The sequence below is a fragment of the Phyllobates terribilis genome, unplaced genomic scaffold, assembly GCF_046119375.1.
Source record: "Phyllobates terribilis strain yellow unplaced genomic scaffold, ASM4611937v1 Scaffold_3__8_contigs__length_932513732, whole genome shotgun sequence".
Taxonomy (NCBI): Eukaryota; Metazoa; Chordata; class Amphibia; order Anura; family Dendrobatidae; genus Phyllobates; species Phyllobates terribilis.
Window position 1 is genome coordinate 521,189,405 of NW_027362763.1, and position 17,966 is coordinate 521,207,370.

A 17,966-nucleotide genomic window follows, 5' to 3' on the forward strand; every position below is an offset into this window, starting at 1 on the left:
ATACAAATAGACTGCCACTGGTTTGACCACCCTGGGCACGGACCGGGTCACCGCCACGGAGAACTACAACCCCCAGCGATCCGGCTCCGGGTATTCCCCCTGCACAGCAGCACCGCACAGGCCCAGGGGGCGCGTCAAATGTATTGACCTCTATTGAGTTCTTTAACAAAGCTTTAGGTTGAGGTCACTTGGACATTACTGCCTAGCTAGGGAAGAACTGATGGTAACCAGTGGTAAAAATTATCGCTGTTTGGGGCTTTTTTTTCTTTTCTAAAATAAAGAGGCAATAGCTTTTTTCACAAGCTATCCAAAACTTATTCCTTTATTTAGGGAGCAGGAATTTATTAGCTGTTTGGAAAGCGAAGACTTAACCGCTTCTCTACTGGGAGTAAAAAAAATTATTCCTTTCTTTGGGATTCATAACAGGTTTGCTATTCTCAATGATTAAACCATTAAAAAAATAAAATAGCCCTACTTTGGGAGCTGTTTCTTGTTTGTGTATGCTTCTCAGCAGCAGTACATTATAGCCATACAACACACTATGCAAAAAATAATGGAACAGCGCCACAATTGCATATAGTGGATGCCAAGCCGCCAAACAAATGTCCAATTTGTTATGGTATACAGAATTTAAAAAGCGAAGCAGCACTCCAATAAGGATGCAAATAAGTGTGGAGTTTATTCAGTTCAGGTGGCAAAAATCTGAAACTCTTCATGAATTTGCATGTCATACAACACACTAGACGTCCAGTCACATCTCCTGTGCATGTCTAGAGGCAGTGGCAGAAGCTGCCCAGTGTAGGGCCAGCAAGGGCAGCCGCAGCAACACTACAGTATAGCCCTATAAAACACAGTGGGCAGGCAGGGGATATGGGGCTAAATGGACTGTAGTGACAGCACCATAGAATATGAACTGGACAGGAAAGGAGATGTCTGTCAGTGTAGGGTCAGCAGCCTTGGCAGCTGCAGTACTACAGTATATATGACATGATGGACGGGGGAAGTGTAGATCCTGTCCCCTTGTTCTCATTTTTATACCAACCTTTTTATGTGGCATCGTATCAAATACCTTTGAAAAGTTCAGACAGACAACATTCATGGCATTATCTTGGTCCAATCTGGAACTTGCCTCCTCATAGAAGATGATCAAATTAGTTTGACAGGACCGATCCGTCATAAGCCTATGTTGATGCTAGGTTATATGGTTACTTTTACTGAAATACTTCAGGATAGCATCTCTTAGAAAACCTCAAAGATTTTGCCCAAAGTAGAGGTTAAACTGTCTGTAAATTCTATGCTCCGTTTTTGAAAGCTTATGAAATGGAATGTGTCAGCAGGTTTTTGTTATGTAATATGACAGAAGCGTGATATAGTGGCAGAGACCTTGATTCCAGCAATATGTCACTTAGTACACGGGGTATAGGAGTTATGACAAAAAGCTGCAAAACCGCGCTGAGGTCGGGATTGGACTAGGATGCAAGAGGTCAGTTGCCCTATAGTTATAACCTCCCACTGAAAAAACACTGATTGTATTGAAACAGCAAAACACAGCCAGTAAGTGATACATCCCTGTAGTCATGGTCTCTGTTCTTACATCATGGTACTCTCAGATTACATGGCAAAAACCCTTCAAAGGATAAGTGAAAGCTTAATAGCTTAATATTTTGTGATCACTATTACCTAAGTGAACCCCAACACCTGTACATTTGATAAACTATTTAGTCTAGTGGTTAAAATTAGGACACTTCGCCGGATCCGATGAATTTCAGTAAAGTTGATTTGCAGCAGATCGATCTGATCATCTCTAGCATTAGGATACTTGCTTTTTGTAGCACCATGTGATCTATGTCAAATATATTAGTTTCTTTCTGTCATTTTTTTTTTACCTATATAATTGGTTTTTAATCCATTCTTTTAGGAAACAAGAGCTGGGTAGAAGAGAAATGTGAGGATATCCAAACTCCACTCTGCCCGACTGGGTAAGTTACTTGCTGCAATGTCTTTATGGAATTCGAGATTGGTGATATATTTAAGTTATGCATTTTATTATAAAGAGATATTCTACTAAATAACGGAGATGGTACACATCGACTCACAGGACCCCGACCAGCTTCCACTTTATTAGTCTGTGACTGTGGGGAGGAAGCCCTGAAAACCGCCTATTACCTGATGGCATTCCCGAATCCTCTTTTGATTAGCTGGCCTGGCACATGGCCATCATTGTAGTGTGACGCACATGTGATGTCACAGCCGGCTAATCAAAGGAAGAGACTCATATGCTGTCAGGTAGGAGGGGCTTCTCAGGTTTCCCATCTGACTACCACAGATAACTAATAAGGTTTTTGCCTCTACATCTGCCAGGATACAGTCCGGACTAAATAACTAAGCAAAACATAGTTGTGTAAATGAGGCCTACATTTCAGTACACAAGAATGGAGATTGCCAGAAATACATCAAATAATTTTTTTTCATCTTTACTTTATAGTACTTTTGTAAAAATAGGCATGTTTTAGGATGTTTTTTTTATAAACCGGGTGTTTGGAAAAGTACTTTAGTATTTGTGGCAGTTTTTATGCAATTTTTTTTGTGGATCATCAGCATAACTATGAGAACTTATGTTCTTTCTAACCTACGTAGTTTGTTTCTTTTTATTGATAACGTTTTAAGGTTTTGTACTGACTCACTTTTTGATCCTTTTTTTTTGGGGGGGGGGACTTTTTTAAACAAACTTCAATTTTATTTATACCCCAACAGAGAACATGGCCTAAAAGGGAAATGGCTAGGCTAGATCTGAGAACTTTGTCAGAAAACTGATTGGCATATATTGTGACATTGAGAGCTGATGGACTGATAGAGGGAGAGCCCTCTTCCTCTGCCTACGCACCTTAGATGTCACTGCATGCAGATCTGCTCTCATAATCTGCGGAAGGACCCTGACGCAGATGTGAGATTAGAATTTTCTTCACCTGACCCGTTTCCCATGTCTGACATTCACAGTACAGGCTTGGAACACAATGTCCAGACCAGTCACTGATCTCTTGACCCAAGTTCAACATCCTCCTATAAGTGTATGTGGACATGTTTAACCGGCCTGAGCTGCAACATCGGACTCAATGCGTTGACTGTTGTGGTACTGTTCCTGGAAGAAAGCAGCCATGCATCTCTAACCCTGTTCAACCTTCTTATACCTGTTTCTTCATTTCATAGGTTCTCTCGGCCACCTGTCATTTTATTTTCATTGGACGGGTTTAGAGCAGAGTATTTACAAACATGGGGTGGTCTTCTTCCAGTCATCAGCAAGTTAAGTAAGTACCCCGTTTCTCGTGAACAGAGATGTTCAAAATAAGATTACTGTTTGTCATAGGTGACATTTTTGATAATATTTGATTTTTATATCTGTTAAAAGAAGTGCAAGTGAAACCCTTAGGCCACGTGCACACGTTGAGTATTTGGTGAGTTTTTTTACGGTATTTCTAAGCCAAAACTAGAAGCGGGTGAGAAATCCAGAAGTGATGACGTGTTTCTGTCATACTTTTCCTCTGATTGTTCCACTCCTGATTTTGACTTACAGATACTAATGTAAAACACTGACCAAATACTGAATGTGTGCAGGTGATATTAGATTGAAATAAACTAAATATATCAATATAATTTTGCGTACTGAAAGGAAACCTAAAACCTCTTAGAACTTTAACATATCCCAACTGCAGTCACATTGTCAATCTTATTACAGTGTGAGAGGATAGATTCAACATTCTCTACTACTTACATCAATCTAACATTAACCCCTTCCCGACATTTGACATAACTGTACATCCTAATCAAGGGGTTCCCGCAAAATGAAACCATTACGTCATGGCAATTATGCGGGCACATAAACTGTGCCCGCATAATAGCAGCCGGGAGCTCGGATTAAGTGATAGTCGAGCTCCAGCTGTCGTAGCAAGTGTTCATACTAATAAAAGTTAAAGTCCCATAGAGGAACTAAGTAAAAAAGTAAAAAAAAAAAGTGTTAAAATAAAAAAAAAACAAACACAAAATAAAGCACAAAAAAATGAAAAAAATATGAATATGTAGATTTTTGCAAAAATAAAAATAAATACTACACATGTGTATCGGCCCATCCAGAATGACCTGATCTGTAAAACTATCATACTATTTCATCTCTTCAGTGATCACTATATATATAAAAAAAAGTGGCAAAAAAATACTTTTTCATTATAACCTCCGAAAAAAAGTGGAAGAAAATGCGATCAAAAATTCAAATGTAGATAAAAATGGTATAGCTGAAAACATCATCTTGTCTCGCAAAAAACAAGCCGCCATTCAGCTCTGTTAGTGGAGAAATAAGTTATGGCTATAACTTTTAGAGTAAAGTGATGTAAAAACAATTCTTTTTTTCTATAAAATTGTTTTTATTGTGCAAAACAAGTAATACATAAAAAAAAATGATCTAAATGTAATATCACTGTAATCGAACTGACCAGACTAATAAAGCTGTCTTATAACTTTTACGATGCGGTAAACTGCATAAGAAAAAAAACAAAATCAATTCCTGAATTGATGGTTTTTATTCACTCTGCCTCCCAAAAATCGGAATAGAACGCAATTAAAACTCGTTCTGCAAAAAACAAGCCCTCAAAAAAATTGTAGCTCTCAAAATATTGTGTTGCAAAAATTGTATAATGTGTGATAGTAGCCAAACATAAAAAATATATAAATCTGGTATTGCTAAAATTGCACTAACCCAATGAATAAAGCCATCTCATCACTTATACTGAACGAGGAACAGCGTAAAAAATAAATAAAACCAATTCTTAACCTGCTATTGATTTGTTAATTTTGCCTCCCAAAGATCGCAGTAAGGCTCGGTTCACATTTATTCTGCCATCTAGGCTAAGCACTTACATTGGGGTTTCCGTGTAAATCTCTGAAATATGTGATTCAGACAGAACCCCCTATGGAAGATTCCCTATAATGAGGCAGATGGAGACACTGTGGACTCTGCCTGGACTATGATCCAGTAGTGTCCCTCTTTTTAACCGCGCATAAAACCTGGGCTGATCAGTTTTGTGTACTTATAAAAATGACACTGCTGAAGAGAGGCCAGATGAAGTCAAGAGTAACTCTGCTGCCTTATTATAGTGAATGGATTCCTTGGGGTTTTCATCTGAATCACGTCATTCGGAGACTTAGATGAAAACCCTGATGCAAGTGCTCAGTGTAGAGCACAGGATAAATGTGATCCAAAATGTTAAATTGCTCCCAAGAAAAGCTTTAACTCAATCCACAAAAAAAGCAAGTCCCCACTAAGGTCCATCTGTCAATGGAAATATAGGGGGCCTCCACGTAACTGGTAGCATAAAGATTCTGGAAAAATGCTATGGCTCCTTGTCCCCCAAAGAAATCCAGCAAATTCTGCACTCCCAAATCCAAATGCCCCTTCCTTTCTGAGCTCTAGTGTGCCTAAACCACATTTAACGTCCACGTGTTTGGCATTTCAATAGCGATGAGAGCCCACTAAATTAACGGCCGCCGGTCTCCAGAAGCACTAGTTGGGCACTACAATGTACAATTGCAATTTTCACTAAGCAACATCCATTGCTGCTTGATTCTGGAAAACACAGATGGAGTTAAAATCATCACTACCCCTGTAGATAAATTCCCAGAGGAGTGTAATTTCCAAAATGGGATCACTTGAGAAGGAATTCTGCTTTTCTGGCACTTAGGGGTTTTGCATCTGGTGTCCGCAAACCATTCTACGAAAATTTGTTCCTAAAGAGTCAAATAGCGCTCCTTTCATCCCAAGTCTCACAGTGTGGGTAATCAGTACTGTACAGCCACATATGTGATATTGCCATGTTCAGCAGAAATTGTGAGACAAATTTGAGTGCCATTTTTACCTATTTCCCCATGTGAAAATGTAAAATCTGGGGCTAAAATAATTTTTTTTCTTGTAAAAATGTAATTATTTTTTCTTCACCGCTCAATGGTATACAATTCTGTGACACCTGTGGTGTCAATATGATCACTGCACCCCTAGATTAATTCATTGGGAGGTGTGGTTTGTAAAATGGAGTCACTTATGGGGGGAAGTTCTGCTGTTCTGGCACCACAGGGGCTCTGCCAACGTGACATGACACCCGCAAACCTTAACAGCAAAATCTGCACTACATTATGGCACTCCTTCTCTTCTGAGCTTTTCCCTGTGCCTGAAAAGTAGTTCTCGATTACATGTAGGGTATTGTCTGACTCAGAAGAAACTCCACAACAAATATTGCTGTCCATTTTTTCATATTAGCCCTTATAAAAATTTAAATCTTGAGGCTAAAACAACATTTTAGTGGTTAAAATTTAAGTATTCTTTCTTCACCATCAATGATATAAAATTCTGTGAGACACATGTGGTATCATAATGCTCACTGCATCTCTAGATGAATTCATTGAGGGGTGTAGTTTGTGAAGTGGGGTCACTTATCGAGTGTCTGCTTTTCTGGCATGTCAGGGGCTCTGCCAATGTGACATGGCACCCTCAAACCATTCCAGCAATATCTGAACTCCAATATGGCGCTTTTTCCTTTCTGTGCTTTGTAATAGTTTTTGACCACATATGGGGTATTGGCGTACTCAGGAGAAATTGAGTAACAAATTATTCCATGCAATTTCTCCTATTACCCCTTTTGAAAATTAAAAACTTTGTACCAAGGAAAAATTTAGAGGAAAAAAATGGTTATTTTTTCATTTCCTCAGCCCAATATTATGCTATTCTATGAATCACCTAAGGGTTAAAAATGATCAGTACACTCCTAGATGAATTCCTCAAGAGGTTTAGTTTCCAAAATGGGGTTACTTGTGGGGGTTTATGTTTTTGCATGTGTGGCGCCCCTGAGGGTTCAGTCGCCACAGAGGTACTGCACCTCACCCAGAGGTGTGGTGTCTCTCTTCTCTCAGGTAAGGAGGGAGTGCTGCCCGGAACCCCAAAACACCTGCATCCAACACTACACTGCTCCAGGCCAGCAGGAGGGGCAAGAAGCAATGTATGTTTCTGCTGAGCCCTGACCCTAGCTGGAGTGGGGGGGGAACCCAAAGGTAGGGGGAACCAGTAGTGGGTGTGGGTGGAGGAAGTAGTTATGGGGAGCACTTTGGTAGGAGTATATATAGGAAAGCCATCTTAGGGTGGCGGGTCAGAACAGTAGATAAGTGGGAGCAGTTCAGAAGAACAGCTCGGGACAGTTCAGAAGAACAGTCCGGGTGCAGAGTCTCATTAGCAGCTCTGCTCCACAAGGAGGGCCAAGTCTGGAGGCCCAGGAAGGGAGCAGGGAGTAGGCTCCATTCTAAGAAAGGATCCTAGGGGGTACGGCGAGTGCAGGACGGCACCCGTACGCCCCGAATCTATAAGAAGACAGAGGGATCGTAAGCCGCATTCTAATCCCCAGGAGGGTCAAGCAGGTCCGGGATCCGATGCACAGGAGGGACTTCAGAGCACCCGAGCGGGATTGAGAGTGGGCAGCGCAGAGCAGGAGGGAGAAAGACCCAGTGTGAAATCGGTCTAGCTAGGAACACGAGAAAGTGGGGTTCTGTCAGGCATTCCTAAATTCCCTGAGGAAGAGCTGAACCCCTGCCTGGTGAACGCAGCGCGACGTGGGAGGCTGTAAGATGACAGTGCACCCTGTGGAACTAAAGAACTGTGAGTAAAGACACGGATGACTGCACCGCACCGCCTCTCTCCAATTATTTCGTCTGCGCCAACATTCCCTCTCTGCACCACAACGCCCAGCACCACCACCATTTACCTCACGCTGCCCTGGAGCTAGGCTCTACCTGTGGAGAGCCACACCACCCCTGCTGCCGTACAACTAGCTCCAGAGGACTGCTCCGCAGTGGCGGCACCCTTTTGCCGCTATCCACAGGTGGCGTCACGAACAATCCCATATAAAAATATCCCCTTTTTGTACTGACCGCCCTGGGTCACGGACCGGGCCAGCCACCGTGATATTCCCCCAGCAGCCAGAGGCCCGGCTGCCGAGTACCCCACGGCCCTGGGGGCGAGTGACATGTTAGAGGCTCTTCAAATATGACAATGGCATCCGCAATCTATTCCAGCCAAAATGGCGCCCCAAAAGTCAAATAGCGCTACTTCCTTTCTGAGCTCTGCCGTGTGCCCAAACAGTAAGTTTCCACTAAATATGGGATATCTGTATACTCAGGAGTAATTTCACAACAAATTTTGGGGACCATTTTTTCCTGTTATCCTTGTGAAAATGAAAACTTTGGGGCTAAATCAACATTTTGTGGGAAAAATTAAAATTTTGCATTTTTTTCCTTCCACTTGGTTTTAATTCCTGTGAAGTTCCCAAAGGGTTAATAAACTTCTTGAATGTGGTTTTGAACACTTTGAGGGGTGAAGTTTTTAAAATTGTCACTTTTGGATATTTTCTGTCAGATAGGGCAGTCAAAATCACTTCAAATGTGATGTGGTCCTTTAAAAAAAAAAACAAAAAACAAAAAAAAAACCTTCCAACTTCCTAACAAAAAAAAATGATATTTAAAAAATGATGATGTAAATTAGACATGTGGTAAATGTTATTTATTAATTATTTTTAGTGGTAGGACCATGACTTTTAAGGGCATAACAATTAAAAGTTTGAAAATTTAGAATTTTTCAAAATTTTCATCAGGTTGCCAATTTTTTTCATAAATCAATGCAAATCATGTGGACCTAAATTTACCACTAATATGAAGTACAATCTCAGAATGATTGGGATTCGTTGAAGCGTTCCAGAGTTATTACCACATGAAGTGACACTGGTCAGAATTGAAAAATTTGGCCTCGTCATGAAGGTGAAAGCAGGCTTAGGGGTTAAGGGTACATTCACATGAGCAATTTTTCCACATCTGAGAAAAATGGCTAGATTAATTCATTTGATCAAAGTGGCATCAATTTTTGTCAGAAGTGGAGAGGAAAACAAAAATTTGTTTCTCCACCTTTACCATTCTGTCAGTCTGTGACAATCTTGTGTGTGCTGAACGGCCTATTCTGCTTTTTACAATTTTTAAAATGGAAAAAATGACAATATATTTTTTGCCTAAAATAGAAAGGAAATGGGTGATCTTTAACTCTAGCCCTTTTAGAGATCATTTCATCTTCAACTTGCTTAACTGTTAACAATAAGGCCTCCTTCACACATCCTGGTGTTTCCTGTACGAGAAAAAACAGTATTGGTGAGATCCATGGTCCGTGTCCGTATGTGACATCAGTGTGGCATACGTGTGATATCCTTATGACACATCTGTGTGCAGTTGGTATGTCCGTGTGACATGTACTGGCGCCTGGGAAAAGCAGTACAGTTTGTGCTGATTCCAGGCACCGACTGCTGAAGGCAAACCTCATCATTCTCATTGAGACAATGCTGGGAGTTATATTCAGCCCCCGCTGAGTACATTCTGTGTAAAATTGAAGAATTAAATGAAAAAAATGGGCTCCCGCATTATTTTCATAACCAGCAGAGGAAAAGCCGACCACTTGGGGCTGATATTACGAGCCAAGGAAGGGGCTAGTAGCCCAAAATGTTCCCTGGCTATTAATAACAGCCCACAGCTGGCTAGATTACAGCGAGACCCAAGAAAAAAATTGACGTAGGGTCCCCCTATAAAATCTAACCAGCAAAGACTAAACAGACAGATGTGAGCTGATATTAATAGCCAGGGAAGGGGCCATGGATCCTACCCCTATCAATAAGATGTGCCAGTTCTGTCGCATAGCCTCACTCTTACCACTTGCTCTGATGTGGTGACAAGTGGGGTAATAGGGTTGGGGTTCATATCAGCCTTGTACTGGAAGCTGACATGAAGTCTAAGTTAGTAATGGAGAGGCATCTATAAGACACCCCCATTACTATTCCCATAGTAAAAGTTTGTAAATAAACACACAGCGTGTAAAAATCCATTATTTAAAATAAATGTTCACACTTTGTTTTACACATTTATTAAAAACAAAAACAGTTATACTCACTGAACGATCAGTCCCTTGAAGCTATTGTCACCTGTAAAAAAAAAAAAAAAATAACCATATCTCGCTGCAGCGAGAGCGGGCACATAAACTGCAGTGACCTCAGTGAGATTATCGCAGTTCACGGTGAGAAATTTCTCACTGTGTTGTACTGAGCTCACTGAGTTCACAGCAGTTCAGTCAGTTCATGGTGAACTGCGCTGAACTCAGTCAGTTCAGCGCAACACCATGAGAGATTTCTCACAGTGAATTGCAATGATCTCACTGAGGTCATCGCAGTTCATGTGCCCACTCTTACTGCAGCGGGTCATTCTCCCCTGCTCTTAGGCATGAACGCTTGCATCAGGCTAGCGTTCATGCTGAAGAGCATATGTCACTCAGATGTATTACGCCGTGGTACACTATGGATTTTTGTCACTTCGGACAGGTAATGTATATTGTCTTATTTTAGTTTATTTTTAATGTTACACTGGATGTAGAGAGCGGGGGCTGCCTACAACTCTCAAAATTGTCCCTTACGCACGCTGATCTCAACACGAGCACAGGTCAATAATGAGCTGCCTCCAGCAGCTGACGCCAGGGATCAGCGCAAACAGTACAGTATGTGTCACCCTGATAACACACAGATGTCATCAGTGTGCATGTGTGCTGCAGCACACATTTTGTGCATGCTGCGCAAAAACACCTGACATGTCTGCGGGTTTTTCTCACTGATACAAGGTCCGTGTGAAAAACTGGTCATGTGCGCAAACCCATTGAATACAATGGGTGTGCGTATGTCATACATGCATACAAAACGGACGTGTGAAGGGGGCCTTATAGTAATTTTGACCAAGGGTGCCCAAACTTTTACATGCCACTGTATAAGAAACACATAGATTTCTTAGGAATAACACATCGCTTTACATATATCAAGAAATTATTTAATTTAGCTTAATTTGACCTGTGTGCCCATATAGATGGCTTAAGAGGGTCCACTACTAGGACAACCCCTTCTTGAACTAAATGTTGGGCCCCAACAAAATAAAAAACTTATACTCCCCTCCCATGACTGCATTGTTCCCATGGTGTCTGCACTCGCTCTTGGGCTGCGGCTGATCTCTGACTCATGATTCATGTTCAATTAATACGTAGGCAGGAGCAGTGACACCAGAGCTGATTGGGCACCGGTGTCACGTGTCACAACAGCAGCACGGGAGCCCCAGGACCGCGAGTGCTGACACCACTGGAACGGCATCGGCATGGGAGGTGAGAATAGTTTTTTTTTTACATTTTATCGAGGCCAAATGTTTAGTTCAAGACGGTAATGTCCTAGTAGGGGACAAACCCTTTAATCCTTTCAGCTCTGGTCCACATACAGTAAACTTCAGTACAGTGAAAGCGTGCAGGGCATAAACTGTGTCACAGTAGTAATTGCAGGCTGTTGTTTACCCTGAGACTGCTAATCATCAAGGAAGAGAATTCAAAGTCAGTTTAAAGGGTATCTGTCAGTAGGATCAATTCTTCTAAGCCATCTATATGGGAATGTAGGTCCTAGGAAACTGAATAAAATGATACCTTGATATCTGCGATCTGATGTCTTATTCCAGAGAAATCCATGTTTTTCTTATACAGTATGTAAATGACCTCTTCCAGGCTATGGGGAGGATCTTGTCTGGAATATAACTCTGCCTCCAGAGCTTATTTTACATGATAGGGGAGATACCAGTGTGAGACAAGTACCTAACACAGAACATGAGAAATTAACTTTTATCTTCTTGCAAACATATTTTTTTTGCAGCGCTCTGAGCTCTGCTGTATTGCGTCAATATTGCTGCATTGACTGCCTGTGAGATTAGAGCTGAAGCCCTGAGAAGAACCTGCAGATGTGTCAGTTATAATTGACTCACCCCCTGGGCCGTGGGGCACTCTGAGCCGGTCGATAGGGAAACGATGGGGGGTAGTGGTGGCGACCCGGTTCCGTGGCTCAGGGTGGTCAGACCAATGGTAGTCTGCTATGTGCTGTTGATAATGTCCGACTACGCCACCCGTGGATTGCGGTTATTATGAACCGCCGCTGCAAGGTAATCCCCTGAGGCTGATGGTGTGTGCAGCTGAGATTGGATAACTCCCCACGGGAAGAGTGTAGCCCCAGGGCAGTGCAATGGATGGTGCAGGGAGTCCCAGTACCGGTAGTGCTGGAGGAGCGAGAAAGTACACAGACAACGTACTGCAGTCCAATGTCTTTTACTCACAGTTCATGTGCTCCAGGTCACTTCGGCACCAGTAGTGACTGCCCGAGCCGTGCTGTGTCCACCAGGTGTGGGGCTCGGTCAACTCCCAGGCAATTCAGAAGTCTGGCTCAGGACCCCCTTTTATCCTTTCTCTGGCCTGCCTCACCAGTGACCCACTTTTGTCCAGCTGCCGCGGATCTGCGCGGGTAAACGTGGACCCCGTTCCCCGCTGTCCTATATGGTGCCTTCCTAGCAGGTTTGATGAGGTATCGCACCAATAAATGATCACGACCTCCGGTCTTTGGCTGAGGGTAGTTTCTCCTCCACCAACTTGGGATCCGGTACCCTTAATCTGCCTGACCCTTCACCCTGTATTCTCATGGGTTCTTAGGGTCCCTTCCACCTTCTTGTTTCTGAGCCTTTCCACACTTTGGATACTTCTCTTTCTGTTTCTGTTCCTTTCTGTTCCTTTCTTTTACTCCGGCCTTCACTCTAGGCCTGCCTCATGGAGCTGGGCCGAGGCTGAGCCACAGCTCCCTGTCACATCTCCACTCTGCTTCTTCTCTGACTGAACTGACTTCTTCTACTTCCAGAACTAAGATGGTGCCCACCTTATATACCCTTCCCTAGTGTGTGAGCTCAGGTGACCAGCAACCAATGAGCTCCTTCCTATGCTCAGAAACTGTCCCCTTCTGCTCCTACAGCACTGGGTATTCCTCCCCCCTCCCCACTCCAGGCAGGGACATAGTCGGTCGTGCCTGCACTTCTGTCTAGTGGGAGCACCGTTGAGCTGTCCCTCGGAAATGGGGTGAGTGTGCTGTATGCAGCTAACTGAGCCCTGGTCCATACTCCATCCTTACCCGGGAGTGGAATATCACACCTCTGGTCTGAGGTGCAATACCCCTGTAGCGGCCGAACCCTCGGGGCGCTACATAATCACACACCGCTCTGCAGTGAGATCAGGAGAGCAGAGAGCGGCCATTACACATTACACTGGTATCTCCACCTTCTTGTATAATAAGCTCTGGAGGCAGAGTTATCTTTCAGACAGTGTCCTCCCCATAGCTTGGAAGAGGTCATTTACATCAATTGATAAAAGATGATTTTTCCACAATGAGGCATCTGCTATGAGGCATACAGGGATCACTCTCCTCCGCAATCTATAACCTGTATGCCCATATTCATAGTTCAGACAAATGTAGCGTTGTGAAATGTGGTGACAGATTCTCTTTAATATATAAAATATCCTGCATATTTACCTGAGATACTAAGTGTTAATAGGCAACTACTGTTGCTGTGTGGACTTCTGACCAGCTATTCCTGAGCAGCTGCTCAAATCTCTACCTTTGTAGGATTAGAATGTGCAGTAACCACCACTTACAAATATATGGTGATACACCTTGCCATTTTGTTACCCTCTGAAACAAATTACATATATTGCATAAACTCTTCAGTGATGCAGCTATATTGTGGATGTTCTCCTAGTTCGCTGAAGTTAGTGGATAGCAAGAACTGGAGGTGCTGCTGTCGCCTTCTTCATACTGTGCATATTATGAAGACCACTGTGCGTGGATATCCATTGATTATGGTGCCCAGAAGAGCTAGACAAATTTAGAAACCCTGGTGCATCATATAAACGTGTTACCCAGTGCAGCCAATCTCATTCTTCAGATGCATCCAAGATAGATCCAACAGAACCAATGGCAGATACAGATCCTGAAAAGATTTAGGAGCTATAACAGAAAGTGATTTGTTTCATACTAACAGAATCAACTAGGTCAAAATGGATGTTTCCCTAATATTTTAAAATATGCAGGAAATGCGTGAATGAGTCACAGAAAGTGAAACTAGAATTATCATGGTGGAAGATACAATGGCCCCAGTACCACAAGACATCCAAGACCATATTAAGTGTAAATATACTGAGCTTGTGACCAAACTGTATGATCAGGAAAATCGGCAGAAACACTCTAACTTATGATTTATTGGCCTTCCTGAACATGTAGAAGGGAACAATTGTTATATTTTTCAAAGAAAAGTTCTCTCTACCGTTTACTGTAGTTAGTGCACTTAGAGTCTTTTTTTGGAGCAAAATCTTCTGGGGTTCCCAAAGGTTCATACATTGTGTCCATAATTATTATGCAAGTGAGTATTTTTACCTTATCACCATTTTTATGCATATTTCCCAACTCCAAGCTGTTGTAAGGCAGCGCTACTTATTATCCTGGGGGATACTCGCTTGCTGCGTCAATCAACTCACATATGATAAGTTCAACAATGCTCAGCAGTTTATTAAACTCCATAAACTGTAGTTCACACATATAAAGTCAAACAAGCCCAAGTGGCAGACAGGCCCACTTGGTTCTAATAACAGCCTTCCGCAAGGTAATAATAAAGCAATGTCCATGTGAATGTCCATAACACAAAGAGTATTACCTTTAGTCGGTTTTAGCTGCTTCAGTCCGCCACCACTGTGGCTCTAAGGCTTGACCACACGTGGTCTCCAGCCCTCCAACCGTTCAAGGCCACTGGCATCTCTCACATACTCAGATTCAGGCTCTGCCCTCCAGGACGCTTGTGTGGCACTCCGAGGCTTACTGGCATCCCACACACACACACAGGGATCCAGGCTTCACCTCCACCGGAGTCCACCAGGCCTCACCAGGCCTCACACGAGCGGTGTTCCCACACACACATCCAGGGAACAGCCTCGTGCCGCTCACACGGTGTCCGCATATACGGGTAACAGGAAACACGCCTGTCACACCCCTTTCACCTCTGCACATGGTGCCCACACAGGAGCTCCCAACACATAGGAACTCCTACACACCGGAACACCCCTACACAGGAACACACAGGGTTTTTATATCTTGCAGCACACTCACAGATAGGACCTTAACTGATGTCAGAGTCATGTGTCCACACCCTCTGTGTGCATAAGGACCTGTGTGATGTCAGTCATGTGACCAGTCCGTTAAAGGGTAAGGTACATGGTCATTCAAACACACTGAACCATTAAAGGGATGTCTGCTACATCACACTGTATAAACCTGAATGCTTATTGGATGAAGCAGATCAGGTGATGTGTATTTTGTGTAATGAGGGAGGATGTGGCCTAAGGATATCAACACTCTTTAGCAACATGTGCAACGCTATTAGGTAGCTTGTTTTACTCAGGCAAAATGGGCCAAAAAAAAAGGGATTTAACTGACTTGGAAAAGTCAAAAGCAGTATCCCGATTCCCTTGTGCTGTGTGTGTACTGTATAACACTCATATTTCAGCCACAGGTCTTCGCTGTCTCTGCGATCACAGAACTAGGAACAGCCACACATTCAATAGGGAACACCCGGTTCTTTTCAAACAGATTATCTTTCCTGAGCAGTCCAAGTTCAATTGTTGTTACAGCACAGTACATTGTCATATTCACTGTTTCTTCAGCTTGAGCTATCCCTTTTCTCACTGGCATCTCTGGCCCCTGGGATAGTCTGTCCGGCTTTTCAGCATCCATGAGTCATGTCCCAACTACCTAATGTGATTCCCTGTCCGGCTTCCTTTCATAGGACGATAACAATGCACGCTTCTCCGTACCTTGGCTGGGCCGTAGATCCAGGACATTCCTGGAAGGTCCGCTGACGTTTGTGGAGGACATTCTCATGCTGCCAAACAGTCTCTTTTGTGCCCTCCAGCCCTCTGGCCTTGAACTACTGCTATCACTTTTTATCTAATCTCCCTCTAATCAGGAAGTGCTCCCCTTTTTATCTAACCCCTCCCTCTCCCATGTTGGGGCTGTTTTTGAACATTTAACTGTTCCTAACCTGTGCAATTTACTTTCTGTATCTAATGTGTCCACAACTGCACCTCTCCCCTTCCTAACCTATATCTTATGATCTATCTATACTTATATCCTATATTTAACCCTAGGCTTTCCCTATATGTTACACATAAAGAACATTATACATTCATCACATCTCAATACATTAACTACGCACATAAGTGCCCGTCATATTCTATGCACAATAAAACCACATATTCAAATACACAAGTCACAAACGTTATCTTCAGAGGGAGAGACGTATTACCGTCCCTGTCACTCCCTTATACAGATACAGTGATACCCCTTTAATAAGTGCTTTCCCATTCATCTAAAATTTGTAGCAACTGAGAAATATTTTCATATGATTAATGTAACTGTTCTTTGGCATGTATCGTGTAGGAATCTGCTGCATAGTGAATACATCAGGGAACATAACATAGTTCATATCTGCCATTTATCTAAGCGTGGGATGCAAAGCCTTAGTCAATATAAGGAGTAAAATCTCTGGTGGCTCTAATTTATGTAAAAATAATACCAAAACTCTTGTTATATAACATGCAGTCACAGGCAATTGTTTGGGAAGGTTCTTCAACTGCTCAGCTGCTTCAGTATGTTTGTAAAATCTCTTCTGCATTGAGACAGCCTAATTATGTGTGTGCGTGTGATATTAAAATTGTATATTATGAGTAAAGATGAACTGTAGTCTAAATGTGTCCTTATACAGGATGATATAATATTCAATATCATTGTAGATGAAGCATCCTGTAAAAGGATGCATTTTTTTTAGACTTGTCTTCACCTTAGACAGCACTTCATCTAAGGCGACATCACTATTTTCTTTCTCTGACTTCCTGTGCTTTGCTTACATTTTAGAACAATGTGGGACATATACACATTCTTTACGACCAGTGTTTCCATCAAAAACTTTTCCAAACCATTACAGCATTGTAACTGTAAGTAATTCATCTTTCTTTTTACAACTTTTTGCTTTGCTAAGTTATTTGCTTACTTGTTCAACGCATATGTACCGGAATTTATATGCTGTCAAAGTAGTCAATACCAAGGATTTATATTTTTGGCTTGAACTATTCTAGACCAAACCACTCAGATTCCTTTACACTTTTATTATAATTAAATAATGAATACAGTGTGTGTACGTGCGTGTTTGTGGGAGGAAGGAAGAAGAAAATAATGATATTCTGATGATTTAAGCATACAGATATTTTATTTTTTTTTATTTTTTATTTTTTATTAAGATCCTTCATTTTTTATTTCCTTCACTAGTTAACCTTGATTGGGAATTTGATGGGGAGAAATTAGAGTGGGTAGATAAATAAATAAATGTTAATTATGTTAAGTGATGGCTTGCTTTTTTTTTTAATACAGAGTATACTATAAAAAATAATACATAATCCATTTAAGGGTGGTGTCACGTGTGTGTCAGAAGTGACAGACAGTTGCCCTGCAGTTGGTTGCAGGAGATCTGTATGTGGCGCCCCTGAGGGTTCGACCGCCAAAGGGATGCTGCACTTCTTTAATGGAGTGTGGTGTTCCTCCTCTGAGGTAAGGACAGTGTGATAGTCGGCACCTAACCTTTTGCATCCAACACCACATTTCTCCACCAGAGGGAGCTAGTATGCACTAGGTGCTGCTCCCCTGGTTACAGGGAGACTGGGGAACCAAGAGTTAGGGGAACCAGTTAGTGGGTGAGGGTGGAGGACTCACAAGTTAGTTACACTTTAAATTTCATATTTAATAAAAAGCCATTTTGGTTCTTGGTCCTTCTGCTAGTCCTTGTTATATAGTTGGTCTTGGGTGCTGTCAAATACTGTGTGTAATGTGACCTCCATCCGGGAGCGCAGTTCCTGTGTGGGCCTGCACCGGCAAGGGACACAGCCCTCGTGCCCTGGCCTTGGGATGAGAGGTAGG

General features: G+C 42.4%; 1 protein-coding gene across 1 annotated transcript in view; it reads left to right on the forward strand.

Moving 5' to 3' along the window:
• Positions 1-17,966, forward strand: part of LOC141257115 (ectonucleotide pyrophosphatase/phosphodiesterase family member 1-like) — a 129,885-nt gene that overhangs the window by 29,880 nt on the left and 82,039 nt on the right. Inside the window, exons 5-7 of the mRNA XM_073671259.1 lie at positions 1,919-1,979; positions 3,208-3,305; positions 16,911-16,990. Coding sequence (XP_073527360.1) covers positions 1,919-1,979; positions 3,208-3,305; positions 16,911-16,990 — 239 coding nt within the window. The remainder of the gene's footprint in view (positions 1-1,918; positions 1,980-3,207; positions 3,306-16,910; positions 16,991-17,966) is intronic.